Genomic DNA, 22,335 nt, shown 5'->3' with positions numbered 1-22,335 from the left:
GGCACTATACTGTAGAGGACTGGTCAACAGTAGGGCACTATACTGTAGAGGACTGGTCAACAGTAGGGCACTATACTGTAAAGGACTGGTCAACAGTAGGGCACTATACTGTAAAGGACTGGTCAACAGTAGGGCACTATACTGTAGAGGACTGGTCAACAGTAGGGCACTATACTGTAAAGGACCTGTCAACAGTAGGGCACTATACTGTAAAGGACTGGTCAACAGTAGGGCACTATACTGTAGAGGACTGGTCAACAGTAGGGCACTATACTGTAAAGGACTCTGGTCAACAGTAGGGCACCATACTGTAAAGGACTGGTCAACAGTAGGGCACTATACTGTAAAGGACTTGTCAACAGTAGGGCACTATACTGTAAAGGACTGGTCAACAGTAGGGCACTATACTGTAAAGGACTGGTCAACAGTAGGGCACTATACTGTAGAGGACTGGTCAACAGTAGGGCACTATACTGTAAAGGACTGGTCAACAGTACGGCACTATACTGTAAAGGACTGGTCAACAGTAGGGCACTATACTGTAGAGGACTGGTCAACAGTAGGGCACTATACTGTAAAGGACTGGTCAACAGTAGGGCACTATACTGTAAAGGACTGGTCAACAGTAGGGCACTATACTGTAGAGGACTGGTCAACAGTAGGGCACTATACTGTAAAGGACTCTGGTCAACAGTAGGGCACCATACTGTAGAGGACTGGTCAACAGTAGGGCACTATACTGTAGAGGACTGGTCAACAGTAGGGCACTATACTGTAAAGGACTCTGGTCAACAGTAGGGCACCATACTGTAGAGGACTGGTCAACAGTAGGGCACTATACTGTAGAGGACTGGTCAACAGTAGGGCACTATACTGTAGAGGACTGGTCAACAGTAGGGCACTATACTGTAAAGGACTGGTCAACAGTAGGGCACTATACTGTAAAGGACTCTGGTCAACAGTAGGGCACCATACTGTAGAGGACTGGTCAACAGTAGGGCACTATACTGTAAAGGACTGGTCAACAGTAGGGCACTATACTGTAAAGGACTGGTCAACAGTAGGGCACTATACTGTAAAGGACTCTGGTCAACAGTAGGGCACTATACTGTAAAGGACTCTGGTCAACAGTCGGGCACTATACTGTAGAGGACTCTGGTCAACAGTAGGGCACTATACTGTAAAGGACTCTGGTCAACAGTAGGGCACTATACTGTAGAGGACTCTGGTCAACAGTAGGGCACTATACTGTATAGGACTCTGGTCAACAGTAGGGCACTATACTGTAAAGGACTCTGGTCAACAGTAGGGCACTATACTGTATAGGACTGGTCAACAGTAGGGCACTATACTGTAAAGGACTCTGGTCAACAGTAGGGCACTATACTGTAAAGGACTGGTCAACAGTAGGGCACCATACTGTAGAGGACTGGTCAACAGTAGGGCACTATACTGTAGAGGACTCTGGTCAACAGTAGGGCACTATACTGTATAGGACTCTGGTCAACAGTAGGGCACTATACTGTAAAGGACTCTGGTCAACAGTAGGGCACTATACTGTATAGGACTGGTCAACAGTAGGGCACTATACTGTAAAGGACTCTGGTCAACAGTAGGGCACCATACTGTAAAGGACTGGTCAACAGTAGGGCACTATACTGTAAAGGACTGGTCAACAGTAGGGCACTATACTGTAAAGGACTGGTCAACAGTAGGGCACTATACTGTAAAGGACTGGTCAACAGTAGGGCACTATACTGTAGAGGACTGGTCAACAGTAGGGCACTATACTGTAAAGGACTGGTCAACAGTAGGGCACTATACTGTAAAGGACTGGTCAACAGTAGGGCACTATACTGTAGAGGACTGGTCAACAGTAGGGCACTATACTGTAAAGGACTGGTCAACAGTAGGGCACTATACTGTAAAGGACTGGTCAACAGTAGGGCACTATACTGTAGAGGACTGGTCAACAGTAGGGCACTATACTGTAAAGGACTCTGGTCAACAGTAGGGCACCATACTGTAGAGGACTGGTCAACAGTAGGGCACTATACTGTAGAGGACTGGTCAACAGTAGGGCACTATACTGTAAAGGACTCTGGTCAACAGTAGGGCACCATACTGTAGAGGACTGGTCAACAGTAGGGCACTATACTGTAGAGGACTGGTCAACAGTAGGGCACTATACTGTAGAGGACTGGTCAACAGTAGGGCACTATACTGTAAAGGACTGGTCAACAGTAGGGCACTATACTGTAAAGGACTCTGGTCAACAGTAGGGCACCATACTGTAGAGGACTGGTCAACAGTAGGGCACTATACTGTAAAGGACTGGTCAACAGTAGGGCACTATACTGTAAAGGACTGGTCAACAGTAGGGCACTATACTGTAAAGGACTCTGGTCAACAGTAGGGCACTATACTGTAGAGGACTCTGGTCAACAGTAGGGCACTATACTGTATAGGACTCTGGTCAACAGTAGGGCACTATACTGTAAAGGACTCTGGTCAACAGTCGGGCACTATACTGTAGAGGACTCTGGTCAACAGTAGGGCACTATACTGTAAAGGACTCTGGTCAACAGTAGGGCACTATACTGTAGAGGACTCTGGTCAACAGTAGGGCACTATACTGTATAGGACTCTGGTCAACAGTAGGGCACTATACTGTAAAGGACTCTGGTCAACAGTAGGGCACTATACTGTATAGGACTGGTCAACAGTAGGGCACTATACTGTAAAGGACTCTGGTCAACAGTAGGGCACTATACTGTAAAGGACTGGTCAACAGTAGGGCACCATACTGTAGAGGACTGGTCAACAGTAGGGCACTATACTGTAAAGGACTCTGGTCAACAGTAGGGCACTATACTGTAGAGGACTGGTCAACAGTAGGGCACTATACTGTAAAGGACTCTGGTCAACAGTAGGGCACTATACTGTATAGGACTGGTCAACAGTAGGGCACTATACTGTAAAGGACTATGAAGTTAACCTGACTCGTGAGGGAGAGGCTTGGTTATTGACTGTAAAGTTAACCTGACTGGTGAGGGAGAGGCTTGGTTATTGACTGTAAAGTTAACCTGACTGGTGAGAGAGACGCTTGGTTATTGACTGTAAAGTTAACCTGACTGGTGAGGGAGAGGCTTGGTTATTGACTGTAAAGTTAACCTGACTGGTGAGAGAGACGCTTGGTTATTGACTGTAAAGTTAACCTGACTGGTGAGGGAGAGGCTTGGTTATTGACTGTAAAGTTAACCTGACTGGTGAGAGAGAGGCTTGGTTAATGACTGTAAAGTTAACCTGACTGGTGAGGGAGAGGCTTGATTTACAGTGCCTTGCGAAAGGATTCGGCCCCCTTGAACTTTGCGACCTTTTGCCACATTTCAGGCTTCAAACATAAAGATATAAAACTGTATTTTTTGTGAAGAATCAACAACAAGTGGGACACAATCATGAAGTGGAACAACATTTATTGGATATTTCAAACTTTTTTAACAAATCAAAAACTGAAAAATTGGGCGTGCAAAATTATTCAGCCACTTTACTTTCAGTGCAGCAAACTCTCTCCAGAAGTTCAGTGAGGATCTCTGAATGATCCAAAGTTGACAAAAATTACTAATGATGATAAATACAATCCACCTGTGTGTAATCAAGTCTCCGTATAAATGCACCTGCACTGTGATAGTCTCAGAGGTCCGTTAAAAGCGCAGAGAGCATCATGAAGAACAAGGAACACACCAGGCAGGTCCGAGATACTGTTGTGAAGAAGTTTAAAGCCGGATTTGGATACAAAAAGATTTCCCAAGCTTTAAACATCCCAAGGAGCACTGTGCAAGTGATAATATTGAAATGGAAGGAGTATCAGACCACTGCAAATCTACCAAGACCTGGCCGTCCCTCTAAACTTTCAGCTCATACAAGGAGAAGACTGATCAGAGATGCAGCCAAGAGGCCCATGATCACTCTGGATGAACTGCAGAGATCTACAGCTGAGGTGGGAGACTCGGTCCATAAGACAACAATCAGTCGTATATTGCACAAATCTGGCCTTTAAGGAAGAGTGGCAAGAAGAAAGCCATTTCTTAAAGATATCCATAAAAAGTGTTGTTTAAAGTTTGCCACAAGCCACCTGGGAGACACACCAAACATGTGGAAGAAGATGCTCTGGTCAGATGAAACCAAAATTGAAGTTTTTGGCAACAATGCAAAACGTTATGTTTGGCGTAAAAGCAACACAGCTCATCACCCTGAACAACACCATCCCCACTGTCAAACATGGTGGTGGCAGCATCATGGTTTGGGCCTGCTTTTCTTCAGCAGGGACAGGGAAGGTGGTTAAAATTGATGGGAAGATGGATGGAGCCAAAAGGACCATTCTGGAAGAAAACCTGATGGAGTCTGCAAAAGACCTGAGACTGGGATGGAGATTTGTCTTCCAACAAGACAATGATCCAAAACATATAGCAAAATCTACAATGGAATGGTTCAAAAATAAACATATCCAGGTGTTAGAATGGCCAAGTCAAAGTCAAGACCTGAATCCAATCGAGAATCTGTGGAAAGAACTGAAAACTGCTGTTCACAAATGCTCTCCATCCAACCTCACTGAGCTCGAGCTGTTTTGCAAGGAGGAATGGGAAAAAATTTCAGTCTCTCGATGTGCAAAACTGATAGAGACATACCCCAAGCGACTTACAGCTGTAATCGCAGCAAAAGGTGGCGCTACAAAGTATTAACTTAAGGGGGCTGAATAATTTTGCACGCCCAATTTTTCAGTTTTTGATTTGTTAAAAAAGCTATCCCTCGTAATGTTCACAACAACACAACACACACCTTGCTATCTCCTCATAATGTCACAACAACACACCACACACTTTGCTATCCCTCGTAATGTTCACAACAACACAACACACACATTGCTATCCCTGGTAATGTCACAACAACACACACATTGCTATCCCTGGTAATGTCACAACAACACAACACTGTGCTATCCCTGGTAATGTCACAACAACACAACACACACATTGCTATCCCTGATAATGTCACAACAACACAACACTTTGCTATCCCTGATAATGTCACAACAACACAACACACACTTTGCTATCCCTGGTAATGTCACAACAACACAACACTGTGCTATCCCTGATAATGTTCACAACAACACAACACACACATTGCTATCCCTGGTAATGTCACAACAACACAACACACACTTTGCTATCCCTGGTAATGTCCCAACAACACAACACACACATTGCTATCCCTGGTAATGTTCACAACAACGCAACACACACTTTGCTATCCCTGATAATGTCACAACAACACAACACTGTGCTATCCCTGATAATGTTCACAACAACACAACACTTTGCTATCCCTGGTAATGTCACAACAACACAACACACACATTGCTATCCCTGGTAATGTCACAACAACACAACACACACATTGCTATCCCTGATAATGTTCACAACAACACAACACTTTGCTATCCCTGGTAATGTCACAACAACACAACACACACATTGCTATCCCTGATAATGTTCACAACAACACAACACACACATTGCTATCCCTGGTAATGTCACAACAACACAACACTTTGCTATCCCTGATAATGTCACAACAACACAACACTTTGCTATCCCTGGTAATGTCACAACAACACAACACTGTGCTATCCCTGATAATGTCACAACAACACAACACTGTGCTATCCCTGGTAATGTCACAACAACACAACACTGTGCTATCCCTGGTAATGTCACAACAACACAACACAACACTGTGCTATCCCTGATAATGTCACAACAACACAACACTGTGCTATCCCTGATAATGTCACAACAACACAACACTGTGCTATCCCTGATAATGTCACAACAACACAACACTTTGCTATCCCTGGTAATGTCACAACAACACAACACTGTGCTATCCCTGATAATGTCACAACAACACAACACTGTGCTATCCCTGATAATGTCACAACAACACAACACTTTGCTATCCCTGGTAATGTCACAACAACACAACACTTTGCTATCCCTGATAATGTCACAACAACACAACACTGTGCTATCCCTGATAATGTCACAACAACACAACACTTTGCTATCCCTGGTAATGTCACAACAACACAACACACACTTTGCTATCCCTGATAATGTCACAACAACACAACACTTTGCTATCCCTGGTAATGTCACAACAACACAACACACACTTTGCTATCCCTGATAATGTCACAACAACACAACACTGTGCTATCCCTGATAATGTCACAATGACACAACACTTTGCTATCCCTGATAATGTCACAACAACACAACACTTTGCTATCCCTGATAATGTCACAACAACACAACACTTTGCTATCCCTGATAATGTTCACAACAACACAACACTCACATTGCTATCCCTGGTAATGTCACAACAACACAACACTTTGCTATCCCTGGTAATGTCACAACAACACAACACTGTGCTATCCCTGATAATGTCACAACAACACACACATTGCTATCCCTGGTAATGTCACAACAACACAACACACACATTGCTATCCCTGATAATGTCACAACAACACAACACTTTGCTATCCCTGATAATGTCACAACAACACAACACACACTTTGCTATCCCTGATAATGTCACAACAACACAACACACACTTTGCTATCCCTGGTAATGTTCACAACAACACAACACTTTGCTATCCCTGATAATGTCACAACAACACAACACTTTGCTATCCCTGATAATGTCACAACAACACAACACTTTGCTATCCCTGATAATGTCACAACAACACAACACTTTGCTATCCCTGATAATGTCACAACAACACAACACACACTTTGCTATCCCTGGTAATGTCACAACAACACAACACTTTGCTATCCCTGATAATGTCACAACAACACAACACACACTTTGCTATCCCTGATAATGTCACAACAACACAACACACACTTTGCTATCCCTGGTAATGTCACAACAACACAACACTTTGCTATCCCTGATAATGTCACAACAACACAACACACACTTTGCTATCCCTGATAATGTCACAACAACACAACACACACTTTGCTATCCCTGGTAATGTCACAACAACACAACACTGTGCTATCCCTGATAATGTCCCTGATATTTCAAATCGTTGGATTGTTCTTTTATTGATCATTGGTTGTTGTTTTATTCTTTAATTCCTCACTATGAAATGTCAAAAAGAAATGTTCAGGTAGTTAGTTATGCAATGAAATTAACCTTAACTTGATTTGATTATTTTCATGCCACTTTTTATTTTATTTGACATTGTTTTGATTTTGGTCAACAACATAATAATGGAGACCATTAGAAAAATCCTTGTTTGGATCTATGGTAGCATATACTTGTTACACTAAGTAGATCTATTGTAAATTATGTTAGCCTACACTGCAGCACCATACGAACGAGTTAGACGACAGTATTTCAAAAAATAATCTACAAATGACTTTATATGCATTTGAAAATGGTCCATTAAGGGGGGCAATAAGCATGCATGGCAGAGAGGGTCATCGATCTACATATCGCATTGCATTATCAATAACTAGCCTACTCATTATGACGCGTAGATCAGCGACCGAGCAGAGTTGATGCTCCCCCCGGTCCCCGTCCCGGTCCCTACAGCATGGCACAGCAGCCCAACAGAAGTGCTGCCTGGTGTCTTCTCTCATTGAGCCGCAAGGCAGCAGGCTGGGTGGGTGCAGAGCTGGCCACTGCTGTGTGGCTGAAACCGCTACCCCCGTCGTTCTGTTGAAGACGTTGCTGTCCATGGTGCTGAATGTTTTAAAGTGGCTGTTTATATTGTAGCGGGTTTACTTGTTTGCCTTGTATGTAAACACCCTGATAATATTACCCACTGTCCGGTAAGGCGTTTTCGCAACATACTTATATTACGGTTGTCACACACAACCTCAGTCCAACACACAACCTGAAGCTATAGGATCAAGGTAAACACGTGATTGATGCAGACGTGCGCCAATCATATCGTAGGAGACAGGAGGCATGATTCGTCTGTTGGCATGTTTGGCTGGCTGGGAATAAAGAAGAGAGAGAGGGTGGTTGACAGCGCATGCACACAGCAAGGGGAATTATTAACGACGGAAAGTGGAAGTGAGAAAGGAGGAACATAATTGGTCATTTCCTAAATGGGAATTGTGATTCTTGATTGAGTCCTGCGGGTAGCTAGGTACCACTACAGAGATTAACGAATGCTGCAAAAACCAAAGTGAGGCTGTTTTCGGCAGCAGCGACGCTTCGCCGGGATTAGCCCACTAGGCTGCTTAGTTCTCACGGTCGCCGGGGTGGCTTTGTACCCAAGGTGCTGCGACCATCCTCGTGTCCCGGTGCGTGCAGGTGTTGGCTACGAGCTCCGCAGACTGCACCCTGTAATCCAGGACCAGGTTTCCCCTATGGATCGCTTCAATGGATGCCTCCAAACCCGCTTTTGACAACAACCTGAGTCCCAGCAGAAGGTACGTGGCTTCTCCTCCAGATGGGTTGGAAACTGAAGCGTTTTGCTGGCCGGAGAATGACACTGTCGCCGGGACTGTCGGCGTTGATGCTCCGGCTAGCGGCCCAGGAGGACCGGACCTCTCGGGCTACTGGACCGCTGTGTTCGACTATGATGCTGGGGCGGAAGACGAGCTCAGCCTGCGAAAGGGTGACCTGGTGGAGGTGCTGTCGAAGGACTCGTTAGTGTCCGGGGACGAGGGCTGGTGGACGGGGCTGATCGAGGATCGGGTTGGCATTTTCCCCAGTAATTATGTCAGTATTGGGAATGGAATCTCTGAGAAAATACGTGACAGAGACAAGTCAGTGAAGGTGTACTCTGATTACGCCGTGCCTTCACTACACCGTGAGTATCATAGCCCCACCGTCTGCATACCAGAGGTTGTCGTTTATTACTCATGTTCAATTTTACAATGTTTCATTGTCCTGCACATTTATCCCGGTTATCGGGCCACTCCGACAAAAAAAATAGCCCCAACTCTGGTTTACTGCTATGTCATCTCGGTGCAATAGGCTACCACTGATAGCAATAGAGGTTACAATCTATCTACCGGGCAGTCTAGAATCTGTAGCTGGGAGACCGTGATAATGACTGGCATATTATATTCTCTCTGTCAACCAAGGCCTTGGGCCTGCACCAGAGGCTGTAGGTAACTATCAGTACAACACACCCCGCCTAGCACATCATATCAGGGCCGCTCGGCTCTTCCCTCCCTGTGCGTACAGCTTTGAAGCATCCCTGGTACGTACCGCTATGCTGAGCTAGCCTAATATTTGGTCTAGAGGAGTTTTAACGTTACTCCTTATATTTTATATATATTTATTTATTTTATATTTCCTTAGTCCAAGGACCTTAAAACATGTTCTGTTTCAAAAGCAAATTGGATCTAGAGGCCAAAAACAGTCAAACTACTCCCTCTAAACGTGAATCGCTTACTGTACACGGTTGTAACTGGTCTTAACCGTATACTGCAGCAGATCGTATCTTTCAGTGACCACGTGTTTGTAGTGTGTCTTCCGTTTACAACACAGGTGTTCAGAAACAAGAGTTGAAACATGGAGAAATGGCCTTTGGGAACCTTTAACCCTATTAAGCAGTGTATCAAAATGTAACCGGTAGGGAAGCCTAGTGGTTAGAGGGGGGAGGCAGGTAGCCTAGTGGTTAGAGGGGGGAGGCAGGTAGCCTAGTTAGGTTAGAGGGGGGAGGCAGGTAGCCTAGTGGTTAGAGGGGGAGGCAGGTAGCCTAGTGGTTAGAGGGGGGCAGGTAGCCTAGTGGTTAGAGGGGAGGCAGGTAGCCTAGTGGTTAGGGCCTAGTGGCAGGTGGTTGAGGGGGAGGCAGGTAGCCTGTGGTTAGAGGGGGAGGCAGGTAGCCTCGTGGTTAGAGGGGGAGGCAGGTAGCCTAGTGGTTAGAGGGGGAGGCAGGTAGCCTAGTGGTTAGCAGGTAGCCTAGTGGTTAGAGGGGGGCAGGCAGGGTTAGAGGGGGAGCCTAGTGGGTTAGAGGGGGAGGTTAGAGGGGGAGGCAGGTAGCCTAGTGGTTAGAGGGGGAGGCAGGTAGCCTAGTGGTTAGAGGGGGAGGCAGGTAGCCTAGTGGTTAGAGGGGGAGGCAGGTAGCCTAGTGGTTAGAGGGGGAGGCAGGTAGCCTAGTGGTTAGAGGGGGAGGCAGGTAGCCTAGTGGTTAGAGGGGGAGGCAGGTAGCCTAGTGGTTAGAGTGTAGGCAGGCCTAGTGGTTAGGTAGTCTAGTGGTTAGAGGGGGAGGCAGGTAGTCTAGTGGTTAGAGGGGAGGCAGGTAGAGGGTTAGGGGGGAGGCAGGTAGCCTAGTGGTTAGAGGGGAGGCAGGTAGTCTAGTGGTTAGAGTGTAGTGGTTAGGGGGGAGGCAGGTAGTCTAGTGGTTAGAGGGGGTGGTTAGAGGGGGAGGCAGGTAGCCTAGTGGTTAGAGTGTAGAGGCAGGTAGCAGGTTAGCCTAGTGGTTAGAGTGTAGAGGAGGCAGGTAGCCTAGTGGTTAGAGGGGGGAGGCAGGTAGCCTAGTGGTTAGAGGGGGAGGCAGGTAGCCTAGTGGTTAGAGGGGGAGGCAGGTAGCCTAGTGGTTAGAGGGGAGGCAGGTAGCCTAGTGGTTAGAGGGGGAGGCAGGTAGCCTAGTGGTTAGAGGGGGAGGCAGGTAGCCTAGTGGTTAGAGTGTAGAGGAGGCAGGTAGCCTAGTGGTTAGAGTGTAGAGGAGGCAGGTAGCCTAGTGGTTAGAGTGTAGAGGAGGCAGGTAGCCTAGTGGTTAGAGTGTATAGGAGGCAGGGTAGCCTAGTGGTTAGAGTGTAGAGGAGGCAGGGTAGCCTAGTGGTTAGAGTGTAGAGGAGGCAGGTAGCCTAGTGGTTAGAGTGTATAGGAGGCAGGGTAGCCTAGTGGTTAGAGTGTAGAGGAGGCAGGTAGCCTAGTGGTTAGAGTGTAGAGGAGGCAGGTAGCCTAGTGGTTAGAGTGTAGGGGAGGCAGGTAGCCTAGTGGTTAGAGTGTAGAGGAGGCAGGTAGCCTAGTGGTTAGAGTGTAGAGGAGGCAGGTAGCCTAGTGGTTAGAGTGTAGAGGAGGCAGGTAGCCTAGTGGTTAGAGTGTAGAGGAGGCAGGTAGCCTAGTGGTTAGAGTGTAGAGGAGGCAGGGTAGACTAGTGGTTAGAGTGTAGAGGAGGCAGGGTAGCCTAGTGGTTAGAGTGTAGAGGAGGCAGGGTAGCCTAGTGGTTAGAGTGTAGAGGTGGCAGGTAGCCTAGTGGTTAGAGTGTAGAGGAGGCAGGTAGCCTAGTGGTTAGAGTGTAGAGGAGGCAGGTAGCCTAGTGGTTAGAGGGGGAGGCAGGTAGCCTGGTGGTTAGAGTGTAGAGGAGGCAGGTAGCCTAGTGGTTAGAGTGTAGAGGAGGCAGGTAGCCTAGTGGTTAGAGTGTAGGGGAGGCAGGTAGCCTAGTGGTTAGAGTGTAGAGGAGGCAGGTAGCCTAGTGGTTAGAGTGTAGAGGAGGCAGGTAGCCTAGTGGTTAGAGTGTAGAGGAGGCAGGTAGCCTAGTGGTTAGAGTGTAGAGGAGGCAGGTAGCCTAGTGGTTAGAGTGTAGAGGAGGCAGGGTAGACTAGTGGTTAGAGTGTAGAGGAGGCAGGGTAGCCTAGTGGTTAGAGTGTAGAGGAGGCAGGGTAGCCTAGTGGTTAGAGTGTAGAGGTGGCAGGTAGCCTAGTGGTTAGAGTGTAGAGGAGGCAGGTAGCCTAGTGGTTAGAGTGTAGAGGAGGCAGGTAGCCTAGTGGTTAGAGTGTAGAGGAGGCAGGTAGCCTAGTGGTTAGAGTGTAGAGGAGGCAGGGTAGCCTAGTGGTTAGAGTGTAGAGGAGGCAGGGTAGCCTAGTGGTTAGAGTGTAGAGGAGGCAGGGTAGCCTAGTGGTTAGAGTGTAGAGGTGGCAGGTAGCCTAGTGGTTAGAGTGTAGAGGAGGCAGGTAGCCTAGTGGTTAGAGTGTAGAGGAGGCAGGTAGCCTAGTGGTTAGAGGGGGAGGCAGGTAGTCTAGTGGTTAGAGTGTAGAGGAGGCAGGTAGCCTAGTGGTTAGAGTGTAGAGGAGGCAGGTAGCCTGGTGGTTAGAGGGGGGAGGCAGGTAGCCTAGTGGTTAGAGGGGGGAGGCAGGTAGCCTAGTGGTTAATAAATAAAAAAAAACGTTTGTTTTTAGAAAATTATTTCTCAACAATATAAAAAGATAAGGTCCTTATGCTTCCAAAACCGTACCGCAAAGCGATGTGGGTTAATGTTCAAGACCAAGCGGTACTGCTCTTAACCCCCCCCCCCCATACAGAGGACATCTTCATCCAATGATTTATGTGTACTGTAATGGAACTGAGAGTCATGATCAAGGACTAATGCTGAGCATGTACCAAGAATGGAAGGCCCACTGTGTGTGTTACACGTGGTATATTTCAAACAGCCTCTCAGGCTAAATAAAACAGCTGTATCTGTCTATTGTTACTCTGTGGTCTGTATCTATCTATCTACTGTTACTCTCTGGTCTGTATCTATCTATTGTTACTCTGTGGTCTGTATCTGTCTATTGTTACTCTGTGGTCTGTATCTGTCTAGTGTTACTCTGTGGTCTGTATCTATATACTATTACTCTGTGGTCTGTATCTATGTACTGTTATTCTGTGGTCTGTATCTGTCTATTGTTACTCTGTGGTCTGTATCTATCTACTGTTACTCTGTGGTCTGTATCTGTCTATTGTTACTCTGTGGTCTGTATCTATCTACTGTTACTCTGTGGTCTGTATCTACTGTTACTCTGTGGTCTGTATCTATCTATTGTTACTCTGTGGTCTATCTATCTATTGTTACTCTGTGGTCTGTATCTGTGGTCTGTATCTATCTATTGTTACTCTGTGGTCTGTATCTATCTATTGTTACTCTGTGGTCTGTATCTATCTATTGTTACTCTGTGGTCTGTATCTATCTACTGTTACTCTGTGGTCTGTATCTATCTACTGTTACTCTGTGGTCTATCTATCTAGTGTTACTCTGTGGTCTGTATCTATCTACTGTTACTCTGTGGTCTGTATCTGTGGTCTGTATCTATCTGTTGTTACTCTGTGGTCTGTATCTATCTGTTGTTACTCTGTGGTCTGTATCTATCTACTGTTACTCTGTGGTCTGTATCTATCTACTGTTACTCTGTGGTCTGTATCTATCTGTTGTTACTCTGTGGTCTGTATCTGTCTATTGTTACTCTGTGGTCTGTATCTATCTACTGTTACTCTGTGGTCTGTATCTATCTATTGGTACTCTGTGGTCTGTATCTGTGGTCTGTATCTATCTATTGTTACTCTGTGGTCTGTATCTATCTGTTGTTACTCTGTGGTCTGTATCTGTCTATTGTTACTCTGTGGTCTGTATCTATCTACTGTTACTCTGTGGTCTGTATCTATCTACTGTTACTCTGTGGTCTATCTATCTAGTGTTACTCTGTGGTCTGTATCTATCTACTGTTACTCTGTGGTCTGTATCTGTGGTCTGTATCTATCTGTTGTTACTCTGTGGTCTGTATCTATCTGTTGTTACTCTGTGGTCTGTATCTATCTACTGTTACTCTGTGGTCTGTATCTATCTACTGTTACTCTGTGGTCTGTATCTATCTGTTGTTACTCTGTGGTCTGTATCTGTCTATTGTTACTCTGTGGTCTGTATCTATCTACTGTTACTCTGTGGTCTGTATCTATCTATTGGTACTCTGTGGTCTGTATCTGTGGTCTGTATCTATCTATTGTTACTCTGTGGTCTGTATCTATCTGTTGTTACTCTGTGGTCTGTATCTGTCTATTGTTACTCTGTGGTCTGTATCTATCTACTGTTACTCTGTGGTCTGTATCTATCTGTTGTTACTCTGTGGTCTGTATCTATCTACTGTTACTCTGTGGTCTGTATCTGTCTATTGTTACTCTGTGGTCTGTATCTATCTACTGTTACTCTGTGGTCTGTATCTATCTGTTGTTACTCTGTGGTCTGTATCTATCTACTGTTACTCTCTGGTCTGTATCTATCTACTGTTACTCTGTGGTCTGTATCTATCTGTTGTTACTCTGTGGTCTGTATCTATCTACTGTTACTCTGTGGTCTGTATCTATCTATTGTTACTCTGTGGTCTGTATCTATCTACTGTTACTCTGTGGTCTGTATCTGTGGTCTGTATCTATCTGTTGTTACTCTGTGGTCTGTATCTATCTACTGTTACTCTGTGGTCTGTATCTATCTACTGTTACTCTGTGGTCTGTATCTATCTAGTGTTACTCTGTGGTCTGTATCTATCTACTGTTACTCTGTGGTCTGTATCTGTGGTCTGTATCTGTGGTCTGTATCTATCTGTTGTTACTCTGTGGTCTGTATCTATCTACTGTTACTCTGTGGTCTGTATCTATCTATTGGTACTCTGTGGTCTATCTATCTATTGTTACTCTGTGGTCTGTAGCTGTCTATTGTTACTCTGTGGTCTGTATCTATCTGTTGTTACTCTGTGGTCTATCTATTGTTACTCTGTGGTCTGTATCTGTCTATTGTTACTCTGTGGTCTGTATCTATCTATTGGTACTCTGTGGTCTGTATCTATCTATTGGTACTCTGTGGTCTGTATCTATCTACTGTTACTCTGTGGTCTGTAGCTGTCTATTGTTACTCTGTGGTCTGTATCTGTCTATTGTTACTCTGTGGTCTGTATCTATCTACTGTTACTCTGTGGTCTATCTATCTATTGTTACTCTGTGGTCTGTATCTATCTATTGTTACTCTGTGGTCTGTATCTATCTATTGTTACTCTGTGGTCTGTATCTATCTACTGTTACTCTGTGGTCTGTATCTATCTACTGTTACTCTGTGGTCTGTATCTATCTACTGTTACTCTGTGGTCTGTATCTATCTGTTGTTACTCTGTGGTCTGTATCTATCTACTGTTACTCTGTGGTCTGTATCTATCTGTTGTTACTCTGTGGTCTATCTATCTATTGTTACTCTGTGGTCTGTATCTATCTATCTATCTACTGTTACTCTGTGGTCTGTATCTATCTACTGTTACTCTGTGGTCTGTATCTATCTACTGTTACTCTGTGGTCTGTATCTGTGGTCTGTATCTATCTATTGTTACTCTGTGGTCTGTATCTATCTGTTGTTACTCTGTGGTCTGTATCTATCTACTGTTACTCTGTGGTCTGTATCTATCTACTGTTACTCTGTGGTCTGTATCTATCTATTGTTACTCTGTGGTCTGTATCTGTCTATTGTTACTCTGTGGTCTGTATCTATCTATTGTTACTCTGTGGTCTGTATCTGTCTATTGTTACTCTGTGGTCTGTATCTATCTATTGTTACTCTGTGGTCTGTATCTATCTACTGTTACTGTGTGGTCTGTATCTGTCTATTGTTACTCTGTGGTCTGTATCTGTCTACTGTTACTCTGTGGTCTGTATCTGTCTATTGTTACTCTGTGGTCTGTATCTATCTACTGTTACTGTGTGGTCTGTATCTGTCTATTGTTACTCTGTGGTCTGTATCTATCTACTGTTACTCTGTGGTCTGTATCTGTCTATTGTTACTCTGTGGTCTGTATCTGTCTACTGTTACTCTGTGGTCTGTATCTATCTATCTACTGTTACTCTGTGGTCTGTATCTGTCTATTTTTACTGTGTGGTCTGTATCTGTGGTCTGTATCTGTGGTCTGTATCTATCTACTGTTACTCTGTGGTCTGTATCTGTCTATTGTTACTCTGTGGTCTGTATCTGTCTATTTTTACTGTGCGGTCTGTATCTGTGGTCTGTATCTGTGGTCTGTATCTATCTACTGTTACTCTGTGGTCTGTATCTGTCTATTTTTACTGTGTGGTCTGTATCTGTGGTCTGTATCTGTGGTCTGTATCTGTCTATTGTTACTCTGTGGTCTGTATCTATCTATTGTTACTCTGTGGTCTGTATCTATCTATTGGTACTCTGTGGTCTGTATCTGTGGTCTGTATCTGTCTATTGTTACTCTGTGGTCTGTATCTGTCTATTGTTACTCTGTGGTCTGTATCTATCTATCTACTGTTACTCTGTGGTCTGTATCTATCTGTTGTTACTCTGTGGTCTGTATCTATCTATCTACTGTTACTCTGTGGTCTGTATCTATCTGTTGTTACTCTGTGGTCTGTATCTGTCTATTGTTACTCTGTGGTCTGTATCTATCTATTGTTACTCTGTGGTCTGTATCTGTCTATTGTTACTCTGTGGTCTGTATCTATCTATTGTTACTCTGTGGTCTGTATCTGTCTATTGTTACTCTGTGGTCTGTATCTATCTATTGTTACTCTGTGGTCTGTATCTGTCTATTGTTACTCTGTGGTCTGTATCTGTCTATTGTTACTCTGTGGTCTGTATCTATCTATTGTTACTCTGTGGTCTGTATCTGTCTATTGTTACTCTGTGGTCTGTATCTATCTATCTACTGTTACTCTGTGGTCTGTATCTATCTGTTGTTACTCTGTGGTCTATCTATCTATTGTTACTCTGTGGTCTGTAGCTGTCTATTGTTACTCTGTGGTCTGTATCTGTCTATTGTTACTCTGTGGTCTGTATCTACTGTTACTCTGTGGTCTGTATCTATCTACTGTTACTCTGTGGTCTGTATCTGTCTATTGTTACTCTGTGGTCTGTATCTGTCTATTGTTACTCTGTGGTCTGTATCTGTCTATTGTTACTCTGTGGTCTGTATCTGTCTATTGTTACTCTGTGGTCTGTATCTATCTATTGTTACTCTGTGGTCTGTATCTGTCTATTGTTACTCTGTGGTCTGTAGCTGTCTATTGTTACTGTGTGGTCTGTATCTATCTATTGTTACTCTGTGGTCTGTATCTATCTACTGTTACTCTGTGGTCTGTAGCTATCTATTGTTACTCTGTGGTCTGTATCTATCTACTGTTACTCTGTGGTCTGTATCTGTGGTCTGTATCTGTCTATTGTTACTCTGTGGTCTGTATCTATCTACTGTTACTCTGTGGTCTGTATCTATCTACTGTTACTCTGTGGTCTGTATCTGTGGTCTGTATCTATCTATTGTTACTCTGTGGTCTGTATCTATCTATTGTTACTCTGTGGTCTGTATCTATCTATTGTTACTCTGTGGTCTGTATCTATCTATTGTTACTCTGTGGTCTATCTATCTGTTGTTACTCTGTGGTCTATCTATCTATTGTTACTCTGTGGTCTGTATCTGTCTATTGTTACTCTGTGGTCTGTATCTATCTACTGTTACTCTGTGGTCTGTATCTATCTGTTGTTACTCTGTGGTCTGTATCTGTCTATTGTTACTCTGTGGTCTGTATCTATCTACTGTTACTCTGTGGTCTGTATCTATCTATTGGTACTCTGTGGTCTGTATCTGTGGTCTGTATCTATCTATTGTTACTCTGTGGTCTGTATCTATCTGTTGTTACTCTGTGGTCTGTATCTGTCTATTGTTACTCTGTGGTCTGTATCTATCTACTGTTACTCTGTGGTCTGTATCTATCTGTTGTTACTCTGTGGTCTGTATCTATCTACTGTTACTCTGTGGTCTGTATCTGTCTATTGTTACTCTGTGGTCTGTATCTATCTGTTGTTACTCTGTGGTCTGTATCTATCTACTGTTACTCTCTGGTCTGTATCTATCTACTGTTACTCTGTGGTCTGTATCTATCTGTTGTTACTCTGTGGTCTGTATCTATCTACTGTTACTCTGTGGTCTGTATCTATCTATTGTTACTCTGTGGTCTGTATCTATCTACTGTTACTCTGTGGTCTGTATCTGTGGTCTGTATCTATCTGTTGTTACTCTGTGGTCTGTATCTATCTACTGTTACTCTGTGGTCTGTATCTATCTAGTGTTACTCTGTGGTCTGTATCTATCTACTGTTACTCTGTGGTCTGTATCTATCTACTGTTACTCTGTGGTCTGTATCTGTGGTCTGTATCTGTGGTCTGTATCTATCTGTTGTTACTCTGTGGTCTGTATCTATCTACTGTTACTCTGTGGTCTGTATCTATCTATTGGTACTCTGTGGTCTATCTATCTATTGTTACTCTGTGGTCTGTAGCTGTCTATTGTTACTCTGTGGTCTGTATCTATCTGTTGTTACTCTGTGGTCTATCTATCTATTGTTACTCTGTGGTCTGTATCTGTCTATTGTTACTCTGTGGTCTGTATCTATCTATTGGTACTCTGTGGTCTGTATCTATCTATTGGTACTCTGTGGTCTGTATCTATCTACTGTTACTCTGTGGTCTGTAGCTGTCTATTGTTACTCTGTGGTCTGTATCTGTCTATTGTTACTCTGTGGTCTGTATCTATCTACTGTTACTCTGTGGTCTGTATCTATCTGTTGTTACTCTGTGGTCTATCTATCTATTGTTACTCTGTGGTCTGTATCTATCTATTGTTACTCTGTGGTCTGTATCTATCTACTGTTACTCTGTGGTCTGTATCTATCTACTGTTACTCTGTGGTCTGTATCTATCTACTGTTACTCTGTGGTCTGTATCTATCTGTTGTTACTCTGTGGTCTGTATCTATCTACTGTTACTCTGTGGTCTGTATCTATCTGTTGTTACTCTGTGGTCTATCTATCTATTTATACTCTGTGGTCTGTATCTATCTATCTATCTACTGTTACTCTGTGGTCTGTATCTATCTACTGTTACTCTGTGGTCTGTATCTATCTACTGTTACTCTGTGGTCTGTATCTGTGGTCTGTATCTATCTATTGTTACTCTGTGGTCTGTATCTATCTGTTGTTACTCTGTGGTCTGTATCTATCTACTGTTACTCTGTGGTCTGTATCTATCTATTGTTACTCTGTGGTCTGTATCTATCTATTGTTACTCTGTGGTCTGTATCTATCTATTGTTACTCTGTGGTCTGTATCTGTCTATTGTTACTCTGTGGTCTGTATCTATCTATTGTTACTCTGTGGTCTGTATCTATCTACTGTTACTGTGTGGTCTGTATCTGTCTATTGTTACTCTGTGGTCTGTATCTGTCTACTGTTACTCTGTGGTCTGTATCTGTCTATTGTTACTCTGTGGTCTGTATCTATCTACTGTTACTGTGTGGTCTGTATCTGTCTATTGTTACTCTGTGGTCTGTATCTATCTACTGTTACTCTGTGGTCTGTATCTGTCTATTGTTACTCTGTGGTCTGTATCTGTCTACTGTTACTCTGTGGTCTGTATCTATCTATCTACTGTTACTCTGTGGTCTGTATCTGTCTATTTTTACTGTGTGGTCTGTATCTGTGGTCTGTATCTGTGGTCTGTATCTATCTACTGTTACTCTGTGGTCTGTATCTGTCTATTGTTACTCTGTGGTCTGTATCTGTCTATTTTTACTGTGCGGTCTGTATCTGTGGTCTGTATCTGTGGTCTGTATCTATCTACTGTTACTCTGTGGTCTGTATCTGTCTATTTTTACTGTGTGGTCTGTATCTGTGGTCTGTATCTGTGGTCTGTATCTGTCTATTGTTACTCTGTGGTCTGTATCTGTCTATTGTTACTCTGTGGTCTGTATCTATCTATTGTTACTCTGTGGTCTGTATCTATCTATTGGTACTCTGTGGTCTGTATCTGTGGTCTGTATCTGTCTATTGTTACTCTGTGGTCTGTATCTGTCTATTGTTACTCTGTGGTCTGTATCTATCTATCTACTGTTACTCTGTGGTCTGTATCTATCTGTTGTTACTCTGTGGTCTGTATCTATCTATCTACTGTTACTCTGTGGTCTGTATCTATCTGTTGTTACTCTGTGGTCTGTATCTGTCTATTGTTACTCTGTGGTCTGTATCTATCTATTGTTACTCTGTGGTCTGTATCTGTCTATTGTTACTCTGTGGTCTGTATCTATCTATTGTTACTCTGTGGTCTGTATCTGTCTATTGTTACTCTGTGGTCTGTATCTATCTATTGTTACTCTGTGGTCTGTATCTGTCTATTGTTACTCTGTGGTCTGTATCTGTCTATTGTTACTCTGTGGTCTGTATCTATCTATTGTTACTCTGTGGTCTGTATCTGTCTATTGTTACTCTGTGGTCTGTATCTATCTATCTACTGTTACTCTGTGGTCTGTATCTATCTGTTGTTACTCTGTGGTCTATCTATCTATTGTTACTCTGTGGTCTGTAGCTGTCTATTGTTACTCTGTGGTCTGTATCTGTCTATTGTTACTCTGTGGTCTGTATCTACTGTTACTCTGTGGTCTGTATCTGTCTATTTTTACTGTGTGGTCTGTATCTGTGGTCTGTATCTGTGGTCTGTATCTATCTACTGTTACTCTGTGGTCTGTATCTGTCTATTGTTACTCTGTGGTCTGTATCTGTCTATTTTTACTGTGCGGTCTGTATCTGTGGTCTGTATCTGTGGTCTGTATCTATCTACTGTTACTCTGTGGTCTGTATCTGTCTATTTTTACTGTGTGGTCTGTATCTGTGGTCTGTATCTGTGGTCTGTATCTGTCTATTGTTACTCTGTGGTCTGTATCTATCTATTGTTACTCTGTGGTCTGTATCTATCTATTGGTACTCTGTGGTCTGTATCTGTGGTCTGTATCTGTCTATTGTTACTCTGTGGTCTGTATCTGTCTATTGTTACTCTGTGGTCTGTATCTATCTATCTACTGTTACTCTGTGGTCTGTATCTATCTGTTGTTACTCTGTGGTCTGTATCTATCTATCTATCTACTGTTACTCTGTGGTCTGTATCTATCTGTTGTTACTCTGTGGTCTGTATCTGTCTATTGTTACTCTGTGGTCTGTATCTATCTATTGTTACTCTGTGGTCTGTATCTGTCTATTGTTACTCTGTGGTCTGTATCTATCTATTGTTACTCTGTGGTCTGTATCTGTCTATTGTTACTCTGTGGTCTGTATCTATCTATTGTTACTCTGTGGTCTGTATCTGTCTATTGTTACTCTGTGGTCTGTATCTGTCTATTGTTACTCTGTGGTCTGTATCTATCTATTGTTACTCTGTGGTCTGTATCCGTCTATTGTTACTCTGTGGTCTGTATCTATCTATCTACTGTTACTCTGTGGTCTGTATCTATCTGTTGTTACTCTGTGGTCTATCTATCTATTGTTACTCTGTGGTCTGTAGCTGTCTATTGTTACTCTGTGGTCTGTATCTGTCTATTGTTACTCTGTGGTCTGTATCTACTGTTACTCTGTGGTCTGTATCTATCTACTGTTACTCTGTGGTCTGTATCTGTCTATTGTTACTCTGTGGTCTGTATCTGTCTATTGTTACTCTGTGGTCTGTATCTGTCTATTGTTACTCTGTGGTCTGTATCTGTCTATTGTTACTCTGTGGTCTGTATCTATCTATTGTTACTCTGTGGTCTGTATCTGTCTATTGTTACTCTGTGGTCTGTAGCTGTCTATTGTTACTGTGTGGTCTGTATCTATCTATTGTTACTCTGTGGTCTGTATCTATCTACTGTTACTCTGTGGTCTGTAGCTATCTATTGTTACTCTGTGGTCTGTATCTATCTACTGTTACTCTGTGGTCTGTATCTGTGGTCTGTATCTGTCTATTGTTACTCTGTGGTCTGTATCTATCTACTGTTACTCTGTGGTCTGTATCTATCTACTGTTACTCTGTGGTCTGTATCTGTGGTCTGTATCTATCTATTGTTACTCTGTGGTCTGTATCTATCTATTGTTACTCTGTGGTCTGTATCTATCTATTGTTACTCTGTGGTCTATCTATCTATTGTTACTCTGTGGTCTGTATCTATCTATTGTTACTCTGTGGTCTGTATCTATCTACTGTTACTCTGTGGTCTGTATCTATCTACTGTTACTCTGTAGTCTCTGTAGTCTCTGTAGTCTCTGAAGCTGGAGAATTCCCAGCTCTGAGATGGTTGACACAGATGTTGGGGAATGTTCTGAGATGGTTGACACAGATGTTGGGGAATGTTCTGAGATGGTTGACACAGATGTTGGGGAATGTTCTGAGATGGTTGACAGATGTTGGGGAATGTTCTGAGATGGTTGACACAGATGTTGGGGAATGTTCTGAGATGTTTGACACAGATGTTGGGGAATGTTCTGAGATGCTTGACAGATGTTGGGGAATGTTCTGAGATGCTTGACAGATGTTGGGGAATGTTCTGAGATGGTTGACACAGATGTTGGGGAATGTTCTGAGATGGTTGTTACAGATGTTGTGCACAACATTTTAGTAAATGTTAAGAGAACATTCCCAGGATATTTCATTATTTTTTAAATAAAAAA

At 43.4% G+C, this 22,335-nt stretch overlaps 1 protein-coding gene across 1 annotated transcript in view; it reads left to right on the top strand.

Moving 5' to 3' along the window:
• Nucleotides 1–8,166: 8,166 nt before the first annotated feature.
• Nucleotides 8,167–22,335, top strand: part of map3k9 (mitogen-activated protein kinase kinase kinase 9) — an 89,736-nt gene continuing 75,567 nt past the window's right edge. Inside the window, exon 1 of the mRNA XM_052485490.1 lies at nt 8,167–8,917. Coding sequence (XP_052341450.1) covers nt 8,485–8,917 — 433 coding nt within the window. The 5' untranslated portion in view covers nt 8,167–8,484. The remainder of the gene's footprint in view (nt 8,918–22,335) is intronic.

The sequence above is a fragment of the Oncorhynchus keta genome, chromosome 29, assembly GCF_023373465.1.
Source record: "Oncorhynchus keta strain PuntledgeMale-10-30-2019 chromosome 29, Oket_V2, whole genome shotgun sequence".
Taxonomy (NCBI): Eukaryota; Metazoa; Chordata; class Actinopteri; order Salmoniformes; family Salmonidae; genus Oncorhynchus; species Oncorhynchus keta.
Note: the sequence above shows the minus strand (reverse complement) of the source record. Positions and strands in the feature narration are given on the sequence as shown.